General features: G+C 44.7%; 1 protein-coding gene across 1 annotated transcript in view; it reads left to right on the plus strand.

The window, feature by feature from the left end:
• Nucleotides 1–25,626, plus strand: part of Dapp1 (dual adaptor of phosphotyrosine and 3-phosphoinositides 1) — a 50,120-nt gene extending 24,494 nt beyond the window's left edge. The window contains exons 4-9 of the mRNA XM_041656138.1: nucleotides 8,222–8,352; nucleotides 19,154–19,201; nucleotides 20,649–20,711; nucleotides 22,099–22,184; nucleotides 22,740–22,827; nucleotides 24,906–25,626. Coding sequence (XP_041512072.1) covers nucleotides 8,222–8,352; nucleotides 19,154–19,201; nucleotides 20,649–20,711; nucleotides 22,099–22,184; nucleotides 22,740–22,827; nucleotides 24,906–24,974 — 485 coding nt within the window. The 3' untranslated portion in view covers nucleotides 24,975–25,626. The remainder of the gene's footprint in view (nucleotides 1–8,221; nucleotides 8,353–19,153; nucleotides 19,202–20,648; nucleotides 20,712–22,098; nucleotides 22,185–22,739; nucleotides 22,828–24,905) is intronic.
• The last annotated feature ends 349 nt before the right edge of the window (nucleotides 25,627–25,975 follow it).

Consider the following 25,975-nt stretch of genomic DNA (forward strand, 5'->3'; position numbering starts at 1 on the left):
TCTTGCTTATCTGTCCCCACCAGATGAAGGCAAAGCTGCCAAGGCTTGTCCAAGGGATAAAACTCATGACACTTGAGCATTCTAATCTGCCCTCTGTGGGAGTAATAGGCTTCCGGAGAACAAGATCATGTGTTGATGTCATGATGACTGTTAAGCCTAGGAGGACTCCAGAAGTCACGGAGTCACCACTGTGGCCATGAGGGATGACGCATGGCAAACAGAACGCCACCTTCTAAAAATAGCCGCTTTCTTCTGGTTCACTTACTCATTGGCTCCTGGTGGGCATGGATGGTGGTACACACCTGTAATCCTAAGTTCAAAATCCACCTGAGCTGCGTGGCAAGGCCCACTCTCAAAAAATAAAACAAAAGAACTTCTGATATTAGCTCTGAGTGATCAGGAGACTCCAGGCTAAATTTCTTGTGGTTTGAAGACGAGCACAGAAAAACTCCTTTTTCACACATTGAACAAGGGTCTTCCAGAATGCTTTTCTCTCAGTCTTCCAAAATCAGATCTAAAATTCAATATTTTAGGTCACTCCTGTTATTTAGTCCAAGACCCAGCTTTGCCCTGCAGTGTGTTTATAAATAGAGAGACTTTGGGCCTGACTTGGTAGAACAGGACTGTAATTTTACCTAATCAGGAGACTGAGGCAGGAGCATCACAAGTTCAAGGCCAGACTGAGAAACTTAGCAAGATACTATCTCAAATTTAAAAAATAATACTAAAGAAGAAAAAGAGAGGGGGGCTTGGGGGTCTGGGTCTATGCTTCAGAGGTCCAGTGCTTGCCTGACATGCACAAGGGGGACATTGCCCTAGCGGGAGGTGACACTGGTGGGAATTGCTACCGCCTCTGAGGGCAGCAGGAGATGCGAATAAAACAGCACAGACCTCACGTTTGTGCCCCACAGTGGTAGGTGACAGCTTCAGGAGCCTGACACCAGAATACGTGGTTGCAGGTCACAAGCAAACCTTTGTCTTAAAGACAGGGGAAGATCGTTGGTCCAAAGGGACACACTTCTAGTGCCTATTCTCTCCTTTATCCCTAGTTTCTATTCCTTAAACACTCAGGATGTGTGCTTTTTAATCTGAAGAACTCAGGCTCCCCAAATCATACCTAAACTATCCTGCCAGCCGTGTGCACTCTAGAATTCCCCCTTCCATGATCTCCATTAGAGCTTGTATTCTTTCCAAGTTCTCTGCGCTAACATCCAGGAACACGCTAAGGATGTGTCTAATCCCCAAAACCTTAGCGTTTCCTATGTCCACAATAGCACTATGTGATAGACTCACTTTTCCTCTGGCATATTTGATAATTGTACACTTTTTATCATTCACTTGTTCAAACTATCTTCTTCTGCATATTAGCATAAACTCGTGGAGAGGGGCTTGTTGTGAGTGTTGTTTCCTAACGTATCCTGGAACTCGAAAGAACAATGCTAATCATTTTCTTAGCATGCTACAGGTGTAGGGGTGGGGTGAGGGTGAGGGAACGAGGGATTCTCACAGCGCTCAAACACTCCTGACAATTCTAGCCAGGAAAACTGACACAAAACACAATACACGCTTATGCTTCTGTGTTCCGTATCTACCTGGTGGTGATTAAATTCAGGATCTGCCTTTCGCTTGTCAGGGATGATATCGAAAAAGTATATTCCTTTTAAATAGCACTCAGTAAACTTGGGTATTTGAGAAATGGGTTTAGTATAGTTAATTTTCACTGAGTCTAATTAGCTAAGTTTCATGCATACAGTCATAAAAATGTAGATAAATGTAGATAAAAATTTTATTTTATTTATGCTGAAGTATCCAAGTATTAGCAAAACAAAAAAAAATGGCCTTTTCTCATATTGAGATAGCTTCCAGTGAAAACTGTCGTGTGCATTGGTTTGTTCTTAAGAATTCTAGGCAGCTTTCGTTACCTAATCCACACAGGAGAACACGCTCAGGGCTCCCAGCCAGGCCCTCTGTTTCCGACTTCCCCAGCTGGGGCAGCGTTGGAGACCCTGTTCGGTTCTTCCCCAAATGTCAAATTTCCACTTCTGTCTTTGGCTTTGATGTGGGGCTGCCCAGGCTTCTGGTAAAAGTCACGGCTCCTATTATTCATCTGTGGCCCCAGCTGGCTTCCCCAGGTGGTGGTGCTTTAAATTTAATGAGTTTAAGAGTTGTATATGCTGTGTCTGGGAGGAACTTAATGGACAGCTTGGAATTTCTGCCAAACCACAGCCAGGCATCACTTCCTCTGTTCATGCGGGGCAGTCGCTAATGTTCTGCAGTTAGCGAGTGAGGTGCGCTTGCCAATGAAAAAGACAGGGGTTGGGGGGTGTGAGGCTCCACTCTGGAGAACTTAGCAGGTTCCAGATATTCGGCTCAGGGGTTTTCACACATATCAGATCATTTAATCGTCCCGCCTGCCCACAGGAACACAGGCAGTGACCCCATTTTCAGATGAGGAAATAAAAACCAGAGGTTTTACATTACTTACCCGAGGCTGTGCATCTAAGCCTAACCCTCCTAGCTGACGCTGGAATTCGAGCTAAGCATCTTAAGGCGCAGGTACTTTCCCGGCTTGCTAAGTGATGGAGGCCTATTGTGCTAAAGAAGGTGGATCGCTTTCAGCTTCCGCCTTCCGTGCACTGCATTGGTGAAACGCCATTCGAGAGATGTTTAAGTATATTTTTATGGCATCTAGTTACTTATTATTTATTTTCAATGCACACACGGAAGTCAAGGGAGAACTTTCTGGAGTCTGTTTTCTCTCCCTCCACCACGCGGGCCCAGTGTGAAGCTCACTCAGGTCATCAGGTTTGGCAGCAAGCTCCTTCACCCGCTGAACAGTCTCACTGGCCATCTTCTTCAAGCTTGCACTAGAGAGAAAAATCTGAAAGCACACACACACACACACACACACACACACACACACACACAAAAGCTACCTAGAAGGCATCCTAAAATAGTAGACCTGACTGTACATCTTTTGAGAAAGGACATCAAGCTGCCTGAGTAACTAAGTAAGACAAATACAGACAGAATGATGGGCAAAATGCCCTGGAGAGGGAAAAGGGAATTGAGAATGAGAGGAAACCTGGACCAGCGTCCTTCAAGGGAATGTCATAGTTCCAGGGAGCAGGCCATGCATTGGTTACAAGGCTTCTCGTCTTCTTCCTCCCACTTTGGGGCCCGTGTGTCTGAATTGCTTCCCAGGCAGTTAGAAATGGAACATATCTTGGGACCATTTAATTCTCCTTTACAAACGAACAAACAGACCTGGTGAGGAGGTTGGGGGGAGAGGCGAACATTCTCATCAGCGTTCCTTGAGCTGCTCCAGATGAATCCCATCTCTTCAAACAGTATTTCTACATGCAAACTCTTGCCCACAGTGGAGAACAGTTTGCATGCAGCAGAGATTCCCATGGCAACGCCACCTGAGGCTGGGAATAACGGGCATGATGAGCAGACCTCCAATTTCTCCATCCCACGCTAGCTTCTGCCATTTGCCAACCCCGGGTCCTCACATTCATTATGCTTACCTGTCTGAGCTTCGGTTTCACCGTCATCTAAAACCGAGCTTGCAGTAATAGTTCATAGTTTGCTGTCTCTTTGTGAATGACTTCAGACGGAAAAAGACGCCTAGATGATTCTTGATGCACGTTCATCCTTATGACTCATTTGCCAAACCTCTTGGCGATCAGTAACTCTGTAGGACTCAAGGCAGGAGCTGCGAGCTCTCTCTTTGGTATAGCGTGAAATAATTAGTGACAGGTGTGTCCATCAAATGGTTGTAAGGTCGCCTCAGATTTTAAGCACCAGTGTGCTCATAGGTGTGGTGGAATCAAGGGGCCACTCCAAAATAGGTGACTGATTGGCCTCGGACATTTGACTAGAATCTTCTGCCCTAGCTAACTGGCCTACTTCCCTTTCTCCCTGGGCTGGTAAAGCTGCTCTAGTTGTAAGTGAATGTTGGCTAATGTCACACAAGCACCAAGGGACCAGGAAGAAACACTGCACTATTCATTTAAGATCCCACCCCTAAAAAGCCACATCCCATTGGCAGGGACAGAAGAACACATGTTGGCATTTGCAAAGCCATTTTCCAAACCCCTGAGCAGTAGAAACAAAACATAGATGACTCTTATCTCATATATTGAATTTAATATTTAATAAGTATGACTGAGTGTTAACCACCAGATAGACACTGTTAACCACTGATAAAATAGAGAGGTGAGTTAAATATCATTCTTTTTAAAGGCTATTTCTTTTCTGTGTATGAGCATTTTGTCTGCATGTGTGCCTACACTACACTACAAGTGTATCTGATGCCCACAGGGATCAGAAGAGATCTTCAGATCCCCTGGAGCTAGAGTTACAGATGGTTGCAAGCCACCATGTCAGTGCTGGGAACTGAACCTGGGTCCTCTGCAAGAGCAGCAAGTGCTCTTAACCTCCAAATCACTGCTCCAGGCCCCTGAAAAACCATTCTTGATCTCAGACTCTTTGTGTTCCGCTGGGAGACCTGACAAGCTAACTTTAGAACATAAAATAAATATGAAAATGAAAGTTCCCTAAGACTGTGCCAAACTACGTTCGTTCTGTTTGCAAAACAACGCCGGGGCCTGAGGCCATTCCCGTCTTTTTCTGAATTTCATCTTAGAGGAGAGTCCCTTGGCACAGTCATGCTATGCTGTTGGGTATGGAGTTACAGATGTATCTGTCACATAAACTCTGTTACCCATCAGGCTATGCTGTTGGGTATGGAGTTACAGATGTATCTGTCACGTAAACTCTGTTACCCATCAGGCCATCAAGTTAGAATGCCTGTGTTGGCCCAGCTCTGATCATCGGAAAACCCTACCTCTGCCGAGCATGTCTGAAGGCAGGCTTCATGTCTGCGGCAGGAAGCAACCTTCATGAAGTACAGAAACTGAAGTGAAACTTGGAACCAAGTGGCCAGGGCAGGCAGTTTCTGATCTGCTTCCCTCTCTGACCTCTGCCACGCCCATCCCCCCACCTCTCCACAGCCACCCTCCTCCCCTTTGCACTTTTTCTCAGACTTGGACTCTTCTCACAAAGTTCCTTTGTCTAAATTGACCAGCCCAGAGTTTCTGTCCTGTAGCGTGAAGACACTCTCTTGGGCTTTGGGTGGAAGAGTCCTGCATCTCTAGCGGGCTAAATTTAAAAACACTGGAATGGCAGGGGAAGAGGAATGCAAGGACAGGCTGAACCAGACAGAGAGCAAAGGGTAGCAGCCAGGCCCAGGCTGTCAGTGATGACACTTCTGCAGGGGCCTAGCTCTACCTTTCTCAAAGATGGACCGTCCGCCAACAATGTTTGTGAAGCAGGACACAGCAGTCAGCTTCTACCGGAGTTGCTGAGCCTTCCTTCTAGAAGAGGAACTCAATGAAGTGAATCCAATTACTTCACACATGCACATATGCACACGCATGCACACACGGGGGGGGGCTGATGAAAGGAGGAGGGAGGGAGAGAGAGAAGAGGAGAGAGAGAGAAGAAGGGAGTAACGTAAAGAGGACTTAATGCATGTTGCTGGAGAGATGGCCCAGCCTGCTCTCCTTGCAGAGGGCCAGAGTTTGGTTCCAAACACCCACTGCCTGTAACTCCAACTCCAGAGGATCTGACACACTCTGACCTCTGCAGACACCAGCACGCACATGCACACAAATGCAGACAGACTCACACACACACACACACACACACACACACACACACACAAATTTAAAAAAAAAATCCAAGTTCTCAAACATTTAGTCATTATAATGAATTTCACTTAAGGACTTTTAAATGTTCTTTATCAGAGAATAATATCTGGTTTTGTAATCTTTCCACAAACACCCTTTATCTGGTACACAATTCAGCCTTGAAGGAAGTTTAGCTGTTTGTACCAGTAAGAGGAAGAACCAAAGCACAGAAGAGCTGCACTAGGTCAGCAGGTACAGAGGGGCAAGGGAGGGCCAGTCCAGCCTGGTCTTGCTTTGTGAAGCCAGGAATCCTTCCACAGTGCAGGGGCAGCTGCCCGGCATAGCAGTGTGAGTGTTTCTTGGGGGATAGGACGCTAGCCCCGAGCTCACCCATGATCTTCTGAAGGGAGCAGTGTCCACACAGCCCTGAGCTCCCCCATCGCCTACAGAGGGGAGCAGGGTTCATAGAACCCTGAGCCTACTCTCAGACTGCTCTTGATTTAGGTAGCTGAGCTTTCATTCTGACTCCTACCCCACATATGACTGATACATTCTCAGAAATGCTCACAGTGATTAAAACAGTAAGAAAAGGAAAAAAAGACACATACGATGTGCAGGAGCAGGCCTGTACCCTCTGATAACTGCCAAGCCATTTGTCATTGTGAGCCCAGTGCCACCAATGTGAATAGGATACATAAAGGGACCCGGATCCTGTTGTTCTCAAAGGCAGCATCTTTTGTCTTCTCTAACACTTTGTGGCAGCCAGGGTATCTGATTGGACGGTCAGTCATGTATATGTAAGCACTGCATGGTGTTTGGGAGGGTACCATCATCATTAATGTTCTGGGCGTTTGCACCACCGAGAAGCTATTTTTCTGTCACTGTTTGCCCCTCTTTTGCTCCTATCTGCTGTCCCTCCTTTCCATAGTTTTTCCCAACTCATCTTCTCAAAGATGGCCACCTGTGGAGACTGCCTCTCCCTTCCCCACCGTCTGTCTTCTGCCCTTCTTTATTTATTTGTTCATAATGCATTTTATACCAGAAATGCACCGACCTTGTGCTTCTGGTCCTCAGACTGGAACAGGAAGAGCAGGTACCCTGTGTCTGCTGTTGTGACCCCATGGCCAGCGCAAGCATTTGGCACTGAGCAAAGCAAACTACTTAGTGATTGAATTACTTACAGCCTTCGGGTCTTGTGCAGTTCTGAACAGAGCTGCTATAGGAAAGACCCTCTTAAAATAAAAAGCAAGGAGGAGACCGGGGTAGAAATGGGCTCTTGCCTAACCCATCTAAACCCCTGGGTGTTATCTTTAACAATCCCACCCCCACCCCAGAAAATTAGCAAGAAGCCATTGCAGTAGAAAACAAGAAAAAGCCTTTGACTTTCTTTGTAGTCAAGTCTCTAGTTTCTGATTGACTGATCAGTTAGGGAAGTTTGGGGATGGGAAATGTCAGAATGCCAAGTCAGAAGTTCTCTGAGCCTCTGAATGATGTTCCCAGGGCCTACTTGACTGGGCTGAACCTCTTCTCTGCCTGGGCCTCTCTTATTGCAAACAAGCTTCCATCCGCTCGTACAATACTCACCCAAGTCCCAGACTCCCCTGGGGTGCTAGGAGAGCATGGAGGGAGGCCTGGGAGGCCGTGATTCTGAGGCCCATTGATGTTTGTGTCAATTCTGCTCTTCAGGAAGGGCAGCAGCATAGACCTTTCCCCATGTCCTGTGCTTTGTCCTAACGGCTTTGTTAAAGTCCATTTGCAAATTTCCTGATTATTGCTTCAGGTCTAGCTCAATCATCAAGTTTCTTGTGAAAGCCTTTCTTTCTTTCTTTCTTTCTTTCTTTCTTTCTTTCGTTCTTCCTTCCTTGCTTTCTGTCTGTCTGTCTGTCTGTCTGTCTTTTTTCCTGGTTTTTCGAAACAGGGTTTCTCTGTGCAACAGCTCTGGCTGTCCTGGAACTAGCTCTGTAGACCAGGCTGGCCTCAGACTTTGAATATTCCACTTTGTCAACATTACTCTACAGATCTCATCAGCCTGTTCATTTAAATGACTACATTGATTACTCATCTGAATCATGTCGTAATATGTCTCTGCATCCAAGTTATGTGCCTTGTGTGAAGTTGGTACTCTCTGGATGCTGAGAAGACCAGTAAGCGCACATGTGTATGACAATAGACAGGTGGCAAGAAGGCTCAGCTGGGAAGACAGGGCACTTGCTTCACAAGCCTGGTGACCTGGGTGTTACTCTGGGAGTTCCATGGTGGAAAAACAAAACTGACTCCAAAAGTTGTCCTCTGACCTCCACATCTCACACACACACAATCGCACACAATCACACACACACACACTTACACGCATACACACACACACACACACACACACACAGACACACACACACACATCCTCAAAACATTAAATAAATAGACTTTACTACAATCCTGCCAGTCACCTGCCAACAATTGGGTCTTCCCTTGGGGTCATATTAGATTATATGTGTGTGTTATATATGTGTATTTCTGTTTTCATTCAGGGACTCTGATTGTTTTGAAACATCCTTATCCAAGAAAAGTGGAAGAACCTTCCATTTATGAATCAGTCCGGGTCCACACAGCAATGCAGACAGGAAGAACAGAAAATGACCTCGTGCCCACTGCACCTTCTGTAAGTGCCCACCATGTTCTTCGCTGAATGCTGTCAGATGTAGCAAGAACTAAAGTTCATGGGCTTATCCAAACGTTCTAGCTTGGAGCCCACCTAGTGGCACACTCTCATAATCCCAGCTCTTGGGAGCCTGAAACTTGAGAATTGCTATGAGTTCAACCTGGGCTGAATAGGGAGTTCCTTGTCAGACAGAGCTTTCTTATAGCACCCTGTCTTGAAAAGCAAACAGACAGACAAACAAAAAATGATAAAACAGTATGTTCCAGAGGAAGTAAGTATAAAAATTGGATAGTAATATAATATTGAAGGCTATAATTTGGTCCATCTGGACTGATGAAAATTAAAAACAAAATGAAACAAAAACAACCCACAAATGCTTTGGCTGAGTGTAGCTCAGTGGTTTTAGTGCTTGCCTGCTATTGTGAGGTCCTGGATTCCATCACCAGCAAAACACACACACACACACACACACACGAAGTGGGAGGATGCCTTAGTGATAGGAATTGAAAACTTAGAGAATGTCACTGTCATGAACCACACAGGTTTACTGGAGAGTAAACGAGAGAGGTCCTCACCAAGTTCACTAAGCAGCCATTTTCTGACAGGCTGCTTAAAAACTGGAAAAACAATTCCCTTTGCATTTCAACCGTTCATGAAAGAAAAGCCTTCTCCAGCTTCACCATAAGACTTGGGGTACAACTGGGCATGAGGGTACACGCCTTTAATCTGGGCACTCAGGAGGCAGAGGCAGGCAGAGATTGGCTTCCAGGAGGTCAGGACTACATAGAGAAACCCTGTCTCGAAATACCAGAAAACAAAAGCAAGACAGAACTTGGGGTGCTATTTTTCTAGCCTTCATTCTTCACTGACTAGCACCCACAGAAAGTATTCTTACTTCTTTACAACATGAGCCCCCACTTTAGTATGCGTGTTACAGAATCGCTCGCTCGTTGTTCCTCCCAGAGTCCATCAGTGCATGTTCTGTGAACCACAGTCTGTGTGTTCCTCCTGCACCCGCTCCCTTCCCCATTCTCACGGTTCTTCTACATGCTATCTCTTCCTGGCATGCCGAAAGCTTCTAGTAGGAGGAGTCTCAAGTTTTGCTGATGATAAGAAAGGGCACTGCCCAAATAAAACACCAAGTCTACACTTGAAAAACAGCCTCTTGCAATTATGCCAGCTACCAACCTCATCAAACCGATGATGGGGCCTTCCTATCTCCGAAGTGATTTTTTTTTTCTTCTGTTCTTTGATGCCAAAGAAGGCTTCCTTATATGTACCACACTGGGTGTGATGGCGAGGTTAAATTTGTAGCAAGATGCTGTGCCCATAAAAGAGGAAGGAGGCCTGGGGTATAACTCAGTGGGTAAAGCACTAGTTACACAAGCTGAGGACCTGGGTTAAGATCCCTATACCCCAGAGGCGGAGCGGCGGGGCGGCAGAGCGGCGGGGACAGGTGTGCAATAAGGAGAGCAGATCGCCCTACTACAATTGAATCAAAGAGAGCTACAGTATTGAAAACAGCTTGGTATTGGCATAAAAACAGAGAAGTCGACCAATGGAATCGAATAGAAGACCCTGACATTAACCCACAAACCTATGAACACCTGATCTTCGATAAAGGAGCTAAAAGTATACAATGGAAAAAAGAGAGCATCTTCAACAAATGGTGCTGGCAAAACTGGATGTCAATCTGTAGAAGAATGAAAATAGATCCATATCTATCACCATGCACAAAACTCAAATCCAAATGGATTAAAGACTTCAATATCAGTCCGAACACACTGAACCTGATAGAAGAGAAAGTGGGAAGTACTCTACAGCACATGGGCACAGGAGACCACTTCCTATGTATAACCCCAGCAGCACAGACACTAAGGGCATCATTGAATAAATGGGACTTCCTGAGGCTGAGAAGCTTCTGTAAAGCAAAGGACACTGTCACTAAGACAAAAAGACAACCCACTGACTGGGAGAAGATCTTCACCAACCCTGCAACTGACAAAGGTTTGATCTCCAAAATATATAAAGAACTCAAGAAACTAGACCGTAAAAGGCTAATCAACCCAATTATAAAATGGGGCACTGATCTGAACAGAGAATTCTCAACAGAAGAACTTCAAATGGCCAAAAGACACTTAAGGTCATGCTCAACTTCCTTAGCGATCAGGGAAATGCAAATCAAGACAACTTTAAGATACCACCTTACACCTGTCAGAATGGCTAAAATAAAAAACACCAATGATAGCCTTTGCTGGAGAGGTTGTGGAGAAAGGGGTACACTCACCCATTGCTGGTGGGAATGCAAACTTGTGCAACCACTCTGGAAAGCAGTGTTTCGGTTTCTCAGGAAATTCGGGATCAACCTACCCCTGGATCCAGCAATACCACTCTTGGGAATATACCCAAGAGAGGCCCTATCATACAACAAAAGTATATGCTCAACTATGTTCATGGCAGCATTGTTTGTAATAGCCAGAACCTGGAAACAACCTAGATGCCCCTCAACGGAAGAATGGATGAAGAAAGTATGGAATATATACATATTAGAGTATTACTCCGCAGTAAAAAACAAGGACTTCTTGAATTTTGCATACAAATGGATGGAAATAGAAAACACTATCCTGAGTGAGGTAAGCCAGACCCAAAAAGAGGAACATGGGATGTACTCACTCATATTTGGTTTCTAGCCATAAATAAAGGACATTGAGCCTATAATTCATGTTCCTAGAGAAGCTAAATAAGGTGAATCCAAAGACAAACACATAGGCATCCTCAGGAATATTAACCTTCATCAGGCGATGAAAGGAGACAGAGACAGAGACCCACACGGGAGCACCGGACAGAAATCTCAAGGTCCAAATCAGGAGCAGAAGGAGACGGAGCACGAGCAAGGAACTCAGGACCACGAGGGGTGCACCCACACACTAAGACAATGGGGATGTTCTATTGGGATCTCACCAAGGCCAGCTGGCCTAGGTCTGAAAAAGCATGGGATAAATCCGGACTAGCTGAACATAGCGGACAATGAGGACTGAGAATTCAAGAACAATTGCAGTGGGTTTTTGATCCTACTGCACGTACTGGCTTTGTGGGAGCCTAGGCAGTTTGAATGCTCACCTTAGGAGACCTGGATAGAGGTGGGCAGTCCTTGGGCTTCCCACAGGTCAGGGAACCCTGATTGCTCTTCGAGCAGATGGGGAGGGGGGACTTGATCGGGGGAGGGGGAGGGAAATGGGAAGCGGTTGTGGGGACGAGGCAGAAATCCTTAATAAATAAATAAATTTAAAAAATAAAAAAAAATAAAATAAAAAAAAAAGATCCCTATACCCATGAAAAAGCAGGGCTCATTAACACACAGGTCCTTATCCCCTGTGAGAGGTGAGAGGGAGAGGCAGGGGAGCCTCTGGGCGTCTCAAGTCCAGCTAGCCTTGTGTGTGACTCTAAGGCAGAAGGTGAATATACTTAAGGTTGCACTTTGACCTCTATATACGTACTGTAGCATGTGCATGCACACAGGTACAATTGCTGTGTGTTTTTGTAACTTGAATAGTTAACGGTGTGCCTTATTTTTTTATCATTTTTCTACAACCCCTCAGAAATTGGTTAAGAAAGATGTGTGTGTGCGTGTGTGTGGGTAAGAGAGAGAAAGAGAGAAAGAGAGCATGTGCACGCGTGTACACTTGTGCACAGGGAAGGCAGCTTTATTAAAGGGTTCACGAAAGGAAGCATCAGATGTTAGAACCAGAGAAATCCAGGAAAGCAGAGTGAGTGATGCGCATTCCAGAGTCAGAGGGGACCAGCCATCTCCTACCTTCTGCTCAGTTCTTGTTTTGCATCCCCCAGTCCCTTCTGTTTCCTCTTTGCCTATACTTAGCTCTCTAGCCATCCCAAAGCCACCCCCTGTGTCAGCTGTCTGCCTAACTCTGCAGTCTCCTCTCCTAGACTTCTTCTGGTACTGAAGAAAAGAGTATTCCATACACTCCAGTCACACTCCCCTCCCCCAGCTTTTCTCAGATCCCTCATCTCCCTACCCACCCAACTCATGCCCTTTCTCCCTCTTTAAGAAACAAACAAAAAAACAAGAAATGCACCACGAAAACAAAACCCCAAATATACAAGCGAAATGCAAATAAGACCAAAAAAAAATGCCCCCCAAAAACAAAATGAGAAAAAAAATCTACAAAAATACCAATGAGTTCGTTATATGTTGGCCGATGATTCCCAGACATCAGGTCTACACTGAAGCCTGGTCGGTATAGCCAGTGAGATGCCACTGAAGAAAATGAATTTTTCCTTTGCCAGCAGGTATCAGTTGCAGGTAGTTTCTTGGTGAGGGTTGGGGACCCGTGTCCACCTTCCCCTCTCGGACTCTCTTAGATGATTCGTGGTCAGTGAGACTCTCATCTTCTACAAGTATCTTTCTTTCTTTGGTAGTAAGAATCAGCCAGTATGTAATCTGTAGCTTTGGTCTTAGCCGGGAATGCTAGGACCCTTTAGAGCAAATTATGGAAGTCATATACTTTCCACTTACTCCATGGGTCAGACAGTTCACCTGCCCAAGTATGTAGACACCGGAACACAGAAGGGAATTTTAAGCAGTGTTTAGTGCTTGGTCAACAAGGAACACAGATTATATCATGAGAAACCCATGAAATTGATTATGTACTGATACTGGCCAAAATAGCAAAGACTGTTTAATAGATCCTGAACCCTATCTCATCACTCTTTGCTTACGGAATCCTGGATTGGCATGGTCGAGGGAAGAGTTCTGGTTGGATTGGAATTATTGTCCCCTACTGAGCACAAGGGCTCTCTGTGTCCTAATTGTCCCAAGCAGCCATCTGATGTGGCACCTCTGCCTTCCAATTACAAACTCTGAGCTGTCCACACTTCTGCTTTCTCTTTGGAGAATTCAGTTCCTGCCTGAGCCCGCTCTGTGGAGAAAGAACATTGCATCATACCTATAGAAGAAGAACTTGCTAGAAGTAAAATTGAAAGTATCCCCATTTCCCCCAAATGCAGGCACTTACATAAAAAAACATCCTTTGTCAGCTGCGTTTAGGGAAATTGTTATTCGTGTATTGTAAACATCAAAGCATTAGGTTCCTGGGATAAGGTTAATTTAATTAATTCACTTGTTGAAATGTTTGAAGTGCCTACCATAAACCTATCTTTAAGTGCCTTGAGTTTTGCAATAAACTAGACAAAGACCCACCCTCATTGAGTTCCCATTTTAGTGCATGTTGCAGACCATAATCAGCATAATATTATAATACCAAGGGGAGGACAGGGCAAGTCTCTCTGAGCAAGTAACATTTGAGCAGAAATGTCATTTAAAGGAAGTAGAAAATGTGTTATGTGTGTATATGAAATTGTTAACAAATAAAAGCTTTTTTTAAAAAAATAAAGGAAGAACAGTTCACGTTCAAGGAGTAACGAGACAAACAGGGAAAGTACCACAAAGTCCCCGAGGCAGAAATTCCATGAGTGGCTTCAAGGACTAGGTCAGCAAAGCTGGGAGGAGTGAGCCAGGGGGAACCTGAGGCACAAAAGCAGGAGAGAACCAGATAGAGCTGCCCCCCTCCCCCACTGGGGGAAGATTGAGGCAAGCTAAATGTCCTGAGGGCATGAGGAAGCGCCGTCGCCCAAATGCCAACTGTCTGCTTCACTGTCCAGGGCAGAGTCTTTGCTCTGGGTGTGGACAAAGCTGAAGAGCATTAGTCACAGCATTTAAGTCCTCACCCTTTGAAAGGGAACCCCCTAACCACCAGTGTTCAGAGGACTTGTGGCTAAGTTAGGGGCAGGAGACCTCATAGGACATAAGCTGGTCACCTTCAAGATGTTGTGAAGGTATAAAGATGTTGTGAAGGTATAAGACAACCTGATGATAGACTGGATGTGTCCACGTGTATCCCTCGTGTGTGGGTGTGGTGTGTGCACGCGTTTAGGTTCTTCACTACAGAGTTACGTATATTTAACTATACCTTGTGAAAATCTTCCATACATTATATTGTTTCCTAAAATACAATTAAGTATTTTACTATTGAGTATATCAGTTTACTTAGAACAGTCATTCTGTTGGGCTTTTTTTTTTCGTGGCATTTTAAAATCTGAAACAATTTCAAATTTACAGAACAACTGAAAGAACAGTCAAAAAGCTTTGTTTTTTTTCCTTAGTCATTTAAGAATACATTGCTTATAGGATGCCTGATCATTTTGAACACTTCAGTGTGCATTTCCTACAAACAAAGACCCTTGCTTACATGACCACACACAACCATCCAAATTAGGAAGTTGCTATACCACAGTTTCACATATTTGTATCCACAGATCTCAGTGGTGTTTGCTTCCCAAGGCAGTCCTTTAGAGCACAAAGATCCTGTCCTCAGTTTTGTGGCTCCTGTCTCTTGAGCATCCTTCTTGTCTCTTGAGCATCCTTCATGTCTGAACTCCTGTTTTTCCTTGAGTCTCCCCCACTCTCACATATGAAAATTAAAGGCCAATCCTCTTGTGAACTATTTCCCATGTTGGCTTGTTCTCATTAAGTCGTGATTAGGTTGGGGTATGTGGCTTGGTAGAGACTACCACGGGAGACAAGGACTGTAGTGCCCCTCCTGCGTCCTCAGACCCACCAGATTTACAGTTTCTCCCATGAGAACAGGTTTGATCACGTGAGAGGTATCGCCAGCTTTCTTTGCTTTAGAAGCACTTTATTGTTTTTTTGTCATTAATAAAAATTCCAGGAAAGCTACTGGGGATGAATATGCACACTCTTTTCCATGCTAAAATTCGGTCCATCTGTTGGTGTTTATTGGCTTCCTTAACCACAGCTCCGGTTACTGAGAGTGGTGAGCTCGGATGCTCTTGGTTCGTTATGTTTACTGCCTGCCAGGCTGCCATAGGGAAAGCTCTCCATTTCTCTCTTTATCCAGTGTTTTGTGTATCGATGGATTAAAATCCTGACCATCCCAATTTATTTTGATCTTTCCAAAATTGTGTGGTATTTGGTAAGTAAGAGCCCTTTCAAGACGGCTTCTGTGTCTATGGCCTCCTAACGTTTTAGCAAGGTGCCCCAGACTTGACAATGCTTTCCTTGTGCTCATATCTAGAATCAACTATTTTTCTTTAAAAAAAAAATACCTGTTCTTCTTTGTCTTTTAAAGTGATACTTTACAACTTTGTGTCTAAGCCACGTGTACCTGTTTGATTGAAATGTCACTTTCCTACCTACTCGGGGATAAGGAAAAGATACGTGTCAGCATGTGTACCTATGCCTTGATGGCTATTCTATCTGTCTATTGGTCCATCAGTCCATCTATTCTTCCCTCCATGGATACACAGCACTGACTGAAAATTTTACCCAAACCACAAGGCTCATTCTAGATTTTCCCCTTTGCATGTCTGTGACACCCTTCTCCCACAGGAGGAATACAGATCCCATTATCAGGAATTTGCTGATCAAGAGAGTTGTAAGCAGTCTGCTGCTGCCCATGCCCCTACTCAGACTTCCTGCTCGCCTCCCCCTCAGTTCCAGGCCTCTGCCACTGCGCTCTCAGTGCAGATGGCTGCTTTACCGCGTTCTCTGTGAGACCGCACTGGTTGCCCACCGCCACCTGTTTGGAAAGAAATCCTCACCCGGCCCAGCTTCAGTGTACACACCAAGCTGCTGCTCCCATGGCATCGCCATCCGCATGAGTTCTCCCTGTTCTCTGCTTGGCTCTGTGCCAAGGTGCCCGAATGTCCCCACACTCATCCCCCCTGAGGACTTTGGATGCTCATGGCCCTCAGTGAGGGAGGCAGCTTGGCTAGTCCTTTAGCGCAGAGCATCTAGGCTGTTCCTAACCTGGAGCTGTTTCAAACATCTCCCCGGCTACAGAGCATAGCGTGGTTAAGGGTTTGCCGTACGATTCTTTCAGTTCTTCTATCTGGAGACTCTATCAAATTGTATTCCCGACCCTTCCATCTTCAGCATTTCACCTGCCAACACCACAGAAAATACTCGGCTTAATACATTAGACAGAGGTAACGTTGAGAATCATGATCCCTTAGCTTGAATTCAGTGGCTAATCCTATCAGGACCCTTTACCAAACATTTTACCCTTAATCATTTTATCTCCCTATTACCTGTAACGACCCAAAATGATAATTTTTAAAAGTTTTCTTAATACTTAAGCCAGTTTAATTTTTTCTTTTAATTTTAAATTTAAATTTTTAAAAAAATGAAGTGTATGCTGTGCATGTTTTCCCTGCATGTATGTCTGCGCTCCACATGCTTCTTGCCTCGTGCCCCCAGAGGTCCAAAAGGCCCTGGGTTCCCCTTGAACTGGAGTTACAAGTGGTTGTGAATTACTTTGTTGGTGCTGGGACTTGAACCCAGTCCTCTGGAAGACCAAGTTCTTGTAACCACTGATCCATCTCTCCAGCCCCTTAGTTTAGTTTTAACGTCAGAATAAATCACAGTGGTTATGTGACGTCAGCCTCAGCTGTATTGATCAGCACCGTTGAAAAGCACATATAGGAAGTTCATCTTCACCTTCCTGTGGTCAGAAGCGGCTCTGGGCTATTTCTCATCTCTGGTTCTTGGAACTTTGGGGGTTCCTCTTTCTCTTTGGTAGGAAGAATTCACCTCAGGAAAGGACACTCTGGAAACTCCCATAAAAAGAACCTTGCCATCAACAGCATCATTTCCCAATTCTTACTTGTTTTCTTCTCTATAAAGATACGTTAGGGGAACACATTAGAACAAAATAACCTTCCAGGAATTCAGTCTGTTCGGAAGGCTACAGGAATGTGAAGGTCTTCATTTTAGGGCCCTGGCCTGTGTAGATTTCCCTACCATTCCATAATTCATAGGTACTAAGTACTGCTGTTACCTTTGAACTAGTGAAGCATAGATTAAAATCAGTGATACATTTGTATTTCAAATCCCGTCTTGAATAGATGAGGCATAAATACATTGGCACTTCTAAATATCTTCCCCGTGGGATGTGATTCTCCTGAGACGGCTTTGGAGTGGAGAAGAGCATGTAGGAGAAAGAAGACTACGGAATAAGACCAATATTGATAATGCTGCTTCTTAGTTCTCTCTTAAAGCTTTAAAAAACCCGGCCCTGAAATAAAGGAATCCTTTTACTTTTCTTAATATGCTGTCCCGACTGTAGTGATCTCACAGTGTCAGTCAGGATTCCCAAGGCCCCACACGGGTGCCAGTGTCTTCGAGTGTCCAAGAGCCTTGTATACAAGGCACGGTGCTTGCCTACACTATCCACATCTTCCCACGCACGTAAAATCAGACTTATCACACCAACATAATATAAACGCCAGGCAAATGGTTAAAAGACTGTTTAGGAGACGATAAGAAAAAGGATATATACATGTTCAGTACAGACTAATGACTTTTTCAAATGTTTCAATCTATGGTTTGTGAACCCAAGAGTGCAGAGCTGACAGGTACAGGGGCTGAAGGCCAATGGGTGCCGAGCACCCATTACATATGAGCGCTTATAGACTAGGGTTCCCTGTGACATCACAAGCTGCTGTTGTTCACAATGTGCACTAACAAACACCACCTGTGGAAGTTTTTGTTTTCATTAAGATTTTTTTTTTTTTAGCCAGGAGGTGGCGATGCACACCTTTAATACCAGCATTTGGAAGGCAGAGGCAAAGGCAGGCGGATCTCTGTGAGTTCGAGGCCAGCCTGGTCTACAGAGCAAGTTCCAGGACTAGCTCCATAGCTACTGAGAAACCCTGTCTCAGAAAAAGAAAAAAGAAAAAAGAATTTTTCTAATACAATCTTTTCTCATTTTACAGAGTTATGTCTATTTCCACTCCCTCCACTCCTCAGAAAGGGTTAACGCTTCCATGGGGAGTCAACAAAGTCTGACACTTCACTTTGAGGCAAGACCAAGGCCCTCCCCCCTATATCTAGGCTGACAAGGTATCCCTCCAAAGAGAATGTACTCCAAGATGCCAGGTTAAGCACTAGGGATAAATCCTGGTCCCACTGCCAATGGCCCCTCGGACTAACCAAGCCTCACAACTGTCCCCCACATTCAGAGGGCCTAGTTTGGTCCTGTGCAGGGTCCCCAGCTGTCAGTCCAGTGTCAGTGAGCTCTCACTAGCTCAGGTCAGCTGTTTCTGTGGGTATCACCATCATGGTCTTGACCCCTTTGCTCATATTATCGCTCCTCCCTCTCTTGGGCTGGTCTCCAATAGCTGGCCCCAGTGCTTAGCTGTGGATCTCTGTATCTGCTTCCATCAGTTGCTGGACGAAGCTTCTATAATGACAATCAATGTAGTCCTCAATCTGATTACAGGAGAAGGCCAGTTCAGGCACCTTCCCTACTATTGATCGGAGTCTTAGCTGGTGTCATCCCTGTGGATTCCTGGGCATTTCTCTAGTGCTCTATTTCTCACTATCCCTTTAAAGCCACCCTCAATCTCTTTCCTTTCTTTCTCTCTCTGTCCTTCTCCCTTCTTGAGCATCCAGTTCCCTCACGTTCTCTCCCCTTCTCCCTTCCCCCTCCCTTTTCACCCCGCCCCACCATACTCCCAATGTGGCTGTTTTCAAATCACCAACAGATGAGCCAGCCTCCTGCAGCACCTGGGAGAGTTTGAAGAATGAAAGGGGACCAGCCAAAGATCAGCTTTAACTGGGGGTTGCGGGGGGGGGGGGGGGGGGCAAAGTGCTTCTGTCGAGTATGAGTTCACCCCGAGTTCTGCAAGATAAAACAGGACAGGAGCATAAGGCCAAACGAGGGACGGTTCTGGACTTCATTCCGGCCTTTTTCTTTTGCAGCTTGGCACCAAAGAAGGTTACCTCACCAAGCAGGGCGGCCTGGTCAAGGTAAGGGAGCGTGGTTTGCTCGTGCCACCACAGGGAAGACAGCAACCAGAGGCTCAATTCTTGACACTGACAGAATTTTTTTTAAAAAGGAAAATTATAAACTTATTTTAAGAAGCCACTTACATTTAATGAAAAATGACTTGACTCAAGTTCTCTGGCAAAGCCCCGTGTAAGAGTAACCTACAGTTCATATTAAAAAGGAAGCCCCATGTAGCATGCTCAGTGGAAGGCTTAAGAATAAATGGGATAAATTAACTTTTGAACATTTCTGCTCTTTTTGGGTTTGTTTGTATTTTGTTTTTGTTTTACAAAAAGCCAAACTTTTATACAATGTTTACTGAAAGGTAGGCCAAATACCTCACTGGTGCTTTAAGAAAGTTACCTTATAACGTGCCAAGGTAAACATAGTTTAGGTCTTTACTCGTCCAGGTCGCCTGACTGCCCCCTATCTGCAATTGTCCTTTAAGTTCTCTTCCGTTGCCACGGTGTGTGGCCACTGTCATCTCGTGCCCTGTCGGCTCTTGTCTATCTCAGGGGTCAGAGTCCTTACCCCTCCTTTTCCTGGGAACAGCTGCTTGGCTCTCTCCTGGCCACACAGTCCTCCGTGTCCTCCCTGGGCTGCGTGCTCCCCGAGGATGGGAAGCAGTCCTATTCGTAACCTACTTGTTGATTTGTTTGTTTCCTGTTCAGTTCTCACTGTGGGTCTCACTCACAGCCCAGGAGGACCTCAGATATGCAGGCTTACTCCTCAGTGCCCTCCGTGGTAGGATTGCAGGCATGTACAACCATGTCTAGCCTGGATGGCTTATTCCTGAATCTTCTATTGTCCCTTTTAAGTGGGCACATTGGCAGCTGAGACGGATCAGAGCTTTGTTAGGGCATAGGAAGGAAAAAGCTATAGTTTTTGCTGTCAGTTCACGAGTCCTCAGGTAAAATTCAGAGGGTCATGTGGTTAGAGGTTCCTAAACCTCAACTGGCTTATTTGTGAAATAATAGTAATAATGATGATGATAATAATGATAGATGGTAATGCTTTATATGTGTTAGTTATATTTTACTCAATATACATTATATATAAATAAAATTTCAAGAATATACATGAATATATCTGTAAATTTTTGATGTGGGGATATAGCTCACAGGAGGTTCTCAAAACTGATATGTATTTTTATTATTGTATTAATAAAATAGAAACTTGAGTAGCTCATTACGAGTCACCTTGAATGTCTACAACAGTTGCATCTATTCATTTAAATAAACCAGCGCTATTTCTATTGTGATCTTAGAACATATTATTTTTATAGCTATTTTGAAACTTTTCTCAAAATTTGTACATGAAAATAATTTAGGCGTATTTTATCTAATCATTCATATGCTTTTTAAATGAAAATAAACTGTCAAGTTTAGATATTCTGTACCCAAAACTTAATTTTTTTTTTCTCCTCAGACCTGGAAAACAAGATGGTTCACTTTGCAAAGGAACGAGCTGAAATATTTCAAAGATCAAATGGTGAGGAAGACAACAGCACCCCGCTCCCCCTTAGACTTCAGTTCTGTAAGGTTCCCGGCATCCTCTGAAGAGTTTAGAGACCTGAGCTCTTTTCCCTGTGTATCTGTTTGTAATGGGGGTGGGGGTGGGGCACACTTGCCAGGAAGTCTATTTGGAGGCCAGAAGACAAGCTGTAGGAGTTGTTTCTCTCCTTCAGAAATGTGGTTCCTGGGAATCAAACGCTGGTCGTCGGGTTTGATTTGATCACAAGCATCTTTAGCCACAAGCATCTCGTGAGCCCAAGGTGTGGGCTCTTGATCCCTGATCTGCTCTGAGTCTGTGAACAGCAGTTTGCCTCTTGGGTCAGTGCAAACTGTGGAGTGCACGGTTCCCTCTGTTTGGGGCCATGGATCCCTCCCTTGCCATACTTTATTAACTGTCCCTATGAACCAGTGTCCCCTTTTATTAAACACACATTCATTGCTCGGGTCCATTTTGTCACGCCTCCTTAAGATGATCTCCCTTCGCTTTGGTATACAAATTTTCTGTAAAAGTAGAAGTTTATAAAAAGATGGGTGAAAATTCCACTCCTTTCCATGTGTTGAAAATCTATCTCTGTCTGATGTAAATTGTCAAAAGCAACATCTTTTTTAAAGTAGGTCTGTTTTAAGTTATGTGCGTGAGTATGTATCTGTTTTGGGGTGTGTGCACGTGAGTATTGGTACCAGGCTGGAGGCATGGCACCCTTTGGTGCTGGAGTTACAGGCAGTTTTGAGCCACCTGATGTGGGTGCAAGAGCAGGTCACCCTCTTAAACAGTGAGCTACCTGTGCAGCCCAACAACGTCTTCCCACTGCTTAGCCTGTGAAAGGCTAGCTCCCAGATCCCGGGGTGTGCTTCCCTTTGCCAGGCCTTCCCATCATCTATAGTGACATTTCATTTGAATTTTAATAAATAGTGCTTGCCTGAAATTCAGAGAGTAAAACAGCTGCACTAATCACCCTTACAGACCAGACAGTGGTGGCACACACCTTTAATCCCAGTAGCCACACTAGTTAACCACAGAAACCAGGAGGTAGTGGTGCACGCCTTTAATCCCTCCCGGCACTAGAGAAGAATATAAGATGGGAGGAAACAGCTCTCAGGCTCAGTCTCATTCTGAGATTCCTGGAGGCAGGATCACCATTTTGGACTGAGGTAGAATAGAGGTAAGAACTAGTGGCTGCCAATTTTGCTTTTCTGACCTTCCGGTTGAACCCCAATTTCTGTCTCTGGGTTTTTATTAATTGTGCTATAATCATCCGTTATCTTCATGAACGGAAATTGAGATTTTCACACAGCAGAAACCTCGTTAAAGGGTAAGTGATGGACGCACGTGTGTGTTTATTATGGTTTCCCTTTTTCCCCAGTCACCAGAACCAATTCGGATCCTAGACCTAACGGAGTGCTCAGCCGTTCAGTTTGATTACTCACAGGAAAGAGTAAACTGTTTCTGGTAAGTTGCTTTCATAAAGGAAATGTTTCCAAAAGTCTGTTAAGCCAAGGAATAGAAGTCAACTCCATGTGTACATGTCTGGATGGGAGGGACATGGACCTAACACAAGGACATTGATGTCAGTGCCTCCAGCTGCAGAGCACACAGTGGCTTCAACATAGAGGCAGGATGGCTAGGTTTAGACTGTGAGCTAACTACACAGCTAGAACTCATTCAACCATTCATAGGCTCTGGACCCCTGGGGGCTCAGCTAAGTAGACTTGTTTTCCACAGAAGATATAGACGGCAAAAAAGATGGGGGTGTGCATACACTTCTTTGAAGTCTCTCGGGAGACTATAAACCTCACCTGTAATAATAGAAACTTAAAGCTTCCTAGGTATTTCTGTCATTGCTGGTAGAAATTGCTCGGTATGCACCAATTGTTCAAAATCACCATGATAACCGTGGGAGCCCTCATCCATTCTTCTTCCCTTGGAAGGAGCTCACACTGTCGAACCAGGGTCTGTACAACTAGCCATGCTGACTACCACATATTCCCACTTTTGTTTCGTCAGCTTGGTGTTTCCGTTCAGGACATTCTATCTCTGTGCAAAGACAGGAGTTGAAGCTGATGAGTGGATCAAAATACTGCGATGGAAGCTGGTGAGTGGCATAAGTCTCCCGACGTCTAGTCTTGATAACGAACATGCTGGTGACTGCCGGTAGACTTCGGCCATCAGAGCAGGCCCTAGAACCAATGGGGAGTCTGTCTGTGACCTTGCAGGATAATCTGCGTGTGCTTAAAGGGTGGAAAATGTGAGAAGGAAGGGTGGCATTGTGCTTGGGTTTCAGGCCAACCTTAGCTGCAGCTGCTGGCAGTCAGGTGTAAGGCGTGTTGGCCAGCCCCATTTTGTCTGGAAGAGAGTATTGGGATGGGAGGGTCTCAGAGAGGAACCTTGACTTGGAAAGCCTTTAAATTGTCAAGGAGGGAGCTGGGGAAGGAATTTGGCTCCCAGTATAAGCTGCACCTTGTGTGTATCAAGAACCTAAGGTGTTTTATCTTCCTGCTGTGTACTTCCCTAAGGGGAAGACAGTTAAGATAATTTGCCAGCCTTTATACTTTTCACCATGTACGTTATAGAGTTGATAGCCAAGTACAAGCTTTCTAAAATTTCCTGTAAGTGTGGTATGTTGGCAGAATTTTTCATTGAGGCCACCGGTCAGCTCTGTGCCACCACCTGGCTTCCAAATAATCATACAGAGACTCATTATTGATTATAAATGCTCAGCTGATAGTTTAGACTTCTTACTAACTAGCTCTTTCTTCTTAAATTAATTCCTATTTCTTGTCTGGGCTCTACCACATGACAGTACCTTTTCACAGTAGAGCATGTTCATCTGCTTCCTCTGCATCTGGCTGGTGGTTCCGCCTCCTTCTTCCCTGCCTAGCCTCTACCTGCACACCTATTGGCCTTTTAGCCCTTTAGGAAACAATCCGAGTGGCAGGTTTTCTCAGTGTATAAAAGGAGTATTCCACAGAAGTAATATATTAGTCTGGTTTTTGTTTCTCTCATGAGATACTTGAGGCAAGCTACTTATGAAGTACCCAGGGTTCACAGTGTTTGAGGTTCAAGGGTTTAACACACACTTAGCTTCTGAGGAAGACCTCTTGGTGAAACATAGAGACAGGGACATGTGGGGGATGGAAACCTCACACTTCCAAACAGAAAGCCAGAAATCAAGTAGGGTTGAGAGTGTATGGGTCAAGCTCAGACTTCTAGAACTCTCTCCAACGGCAGTGTACCAGTAACATAAAGACCTCCTAGTAAGTCCCTTCTTTTAATGACCTGATCACATCAATGATCGATGCCACCACCCTTGGGAACAAGCCTTTACATATTACTGAATTGAAACCCTTGGTGTATTCAAAGGCAAAGCACAATTTTCCTTCTCTCTCTCTCTCTCTCTCTCTCTCTCTCTCTCTCTCTCTCTCGTGTGTGTGTTTGTTTGTTTGTGTGTGGGGGGTAATTATTGTAACTTGTATCTATAGGCAGTGTCTGAAAATGGATATCCTTAAGGCCCAACTTATGGCTCAATGATAAAAACAGTCCTCAGTCCTCCCTGGTTAAAAAAAAGCAACAAAAAACAAAAGGGGGGCATGCTGTGAACATTGTTGAGCATCCAAGTGTTTTGGGTTGCTTGTTTTGCTTTGTCTTTTGGTTTGTTTTGTCTCTGGTTTGAAATCCAAGATAATATGGTGCTCATGTTGAGACTGTTCCCGTGCTGATTCTGAGCAGGGAAAAGCTTCGTTTTGGCCAGTCTGGGCTGAAATGACCCATTTCTAATTCCATGTACTTTGTTATTATCCTAGTGACACCTGGTTATTATAGAAAATTTAAATTAAAAAGTAGTTCAAATACACACTTTCCAACTTCTCCCTGAACAACTGGAGCTTTAAGAAAACAGCCCTTTTCTGCTGGTTTTCATCCCTCCACTATCTTTCTAAGGCCACAAACGCAGACCTGAATCTTTCTTTTGTTTGAGCAGTGTTGTATCACGCTTTCCCGGAAGCGGTACATCAACTCCCAGAGTGTACACACTGTAAAGCCATTCTACGATGTCTGGAGGGAGAATTAAAAACAAACAATTAAGAGGGGTAATCTATAGCTGCATATCTTCCTTACTGTTTCCGTCTGTATCTCAAGTGACTCAATGATAACTATACCTATGTTTTATTACAGTCAAAAATAAGAAAACAGCTGGATCAAGGAGAGGACACTGTCCGAACTCGGTCATTCATCTTCAAATAGAACTTTCTTGGCTTTTCTTGGCTCAAGGGCAAGGTGGAATGTTCCAGGTGCTCTGGTCTGTGGCAGGCTTCAGAGGAAAGGTCATTAAGGGAGTTCCTCAAACAAAAACAAACACAAAGCAGACCGTGGTCTGGAGCTGGATGCTGTTTGCTGATACACGGAAAACAGCTGGCAGGACCCGGCCATCTGCTCAAGAACACAGAAGCAGCACCCCGCTGATGCAAACTGCCTAACCTCCACTGCCAGGTGGAGCCACTCAGAACACAGCACAAGATGAAGAGCTGGTTTGCTCTCTCAGTGGCTTAGGCTTGTTGACTTTAGTTGCCTGGCTTCCTGCCCCAAGTCACGGTCAGCACAACTAAGCTTCAGATGTGTTCTAAACAGCAAGGAAGCGGCAATACATTGGGAGCGCAGGCTCTTTAAGAAAGCAAAAGCAAGATAATAAATGCCAAGGACTTTCAAAGGAGGGGCTGCTTTCGTTTTGTTTATATACAAAAACCTCAAGAAGGGCTGGAGAGGTGGCTCAGTCATTAAATGTGCATCTGCTCTTGCAGAGAACCTGAGTTCAGTTTCCAGGATCCACATCAGATGGCTTGCAAACACCCATCTCTCCATCTTCAGAGGGATCGGATACCCCTGGCCTCCTTGGGCACCTGCGCTCAGGCACACATACTCACAGACATGCACATGATGCAAAAAAAAAAAAAAAAAGAAAAAAAATTTAAAAAACATTTCCAAAAAATGAGAAAATGTTCATCATGTTTTTGTTTTTTGTTTTTTGTTGTTTTTTTTTTTTTTGCTTTTAAGAGGCTTAGAAATCAGACTGGTGCCACGCCATGTTTGACAACCTGAGAGGGATCCCTAAAACTCACATCGAGGTGGAAGGAGAGAACCAACTCCACAAAGATGCTCTTCGGCCTCTATATGTATGTCAGCATGTGTGATCCCCACATCACACATAACACACACAGTAATTGCTTTTTTAAAATAAGAATCCAGTG

This window comes from Microtus oregoni, unplaced genomic scaffold, assembly GCF_018167655.1.
Source record: "Microtus oregoni isolate MIOR12 unplaced genomic scaffold, Mior012 000000F_ref0000247, whole genome shotgun sequence".
In the NCBI taxonomy this organism is placed as follows: Eukaryota; Metazoa; Chordata; class Mammalia; order Rodentia; family Cricetidae; genus Microtus; species Microtus oregoni.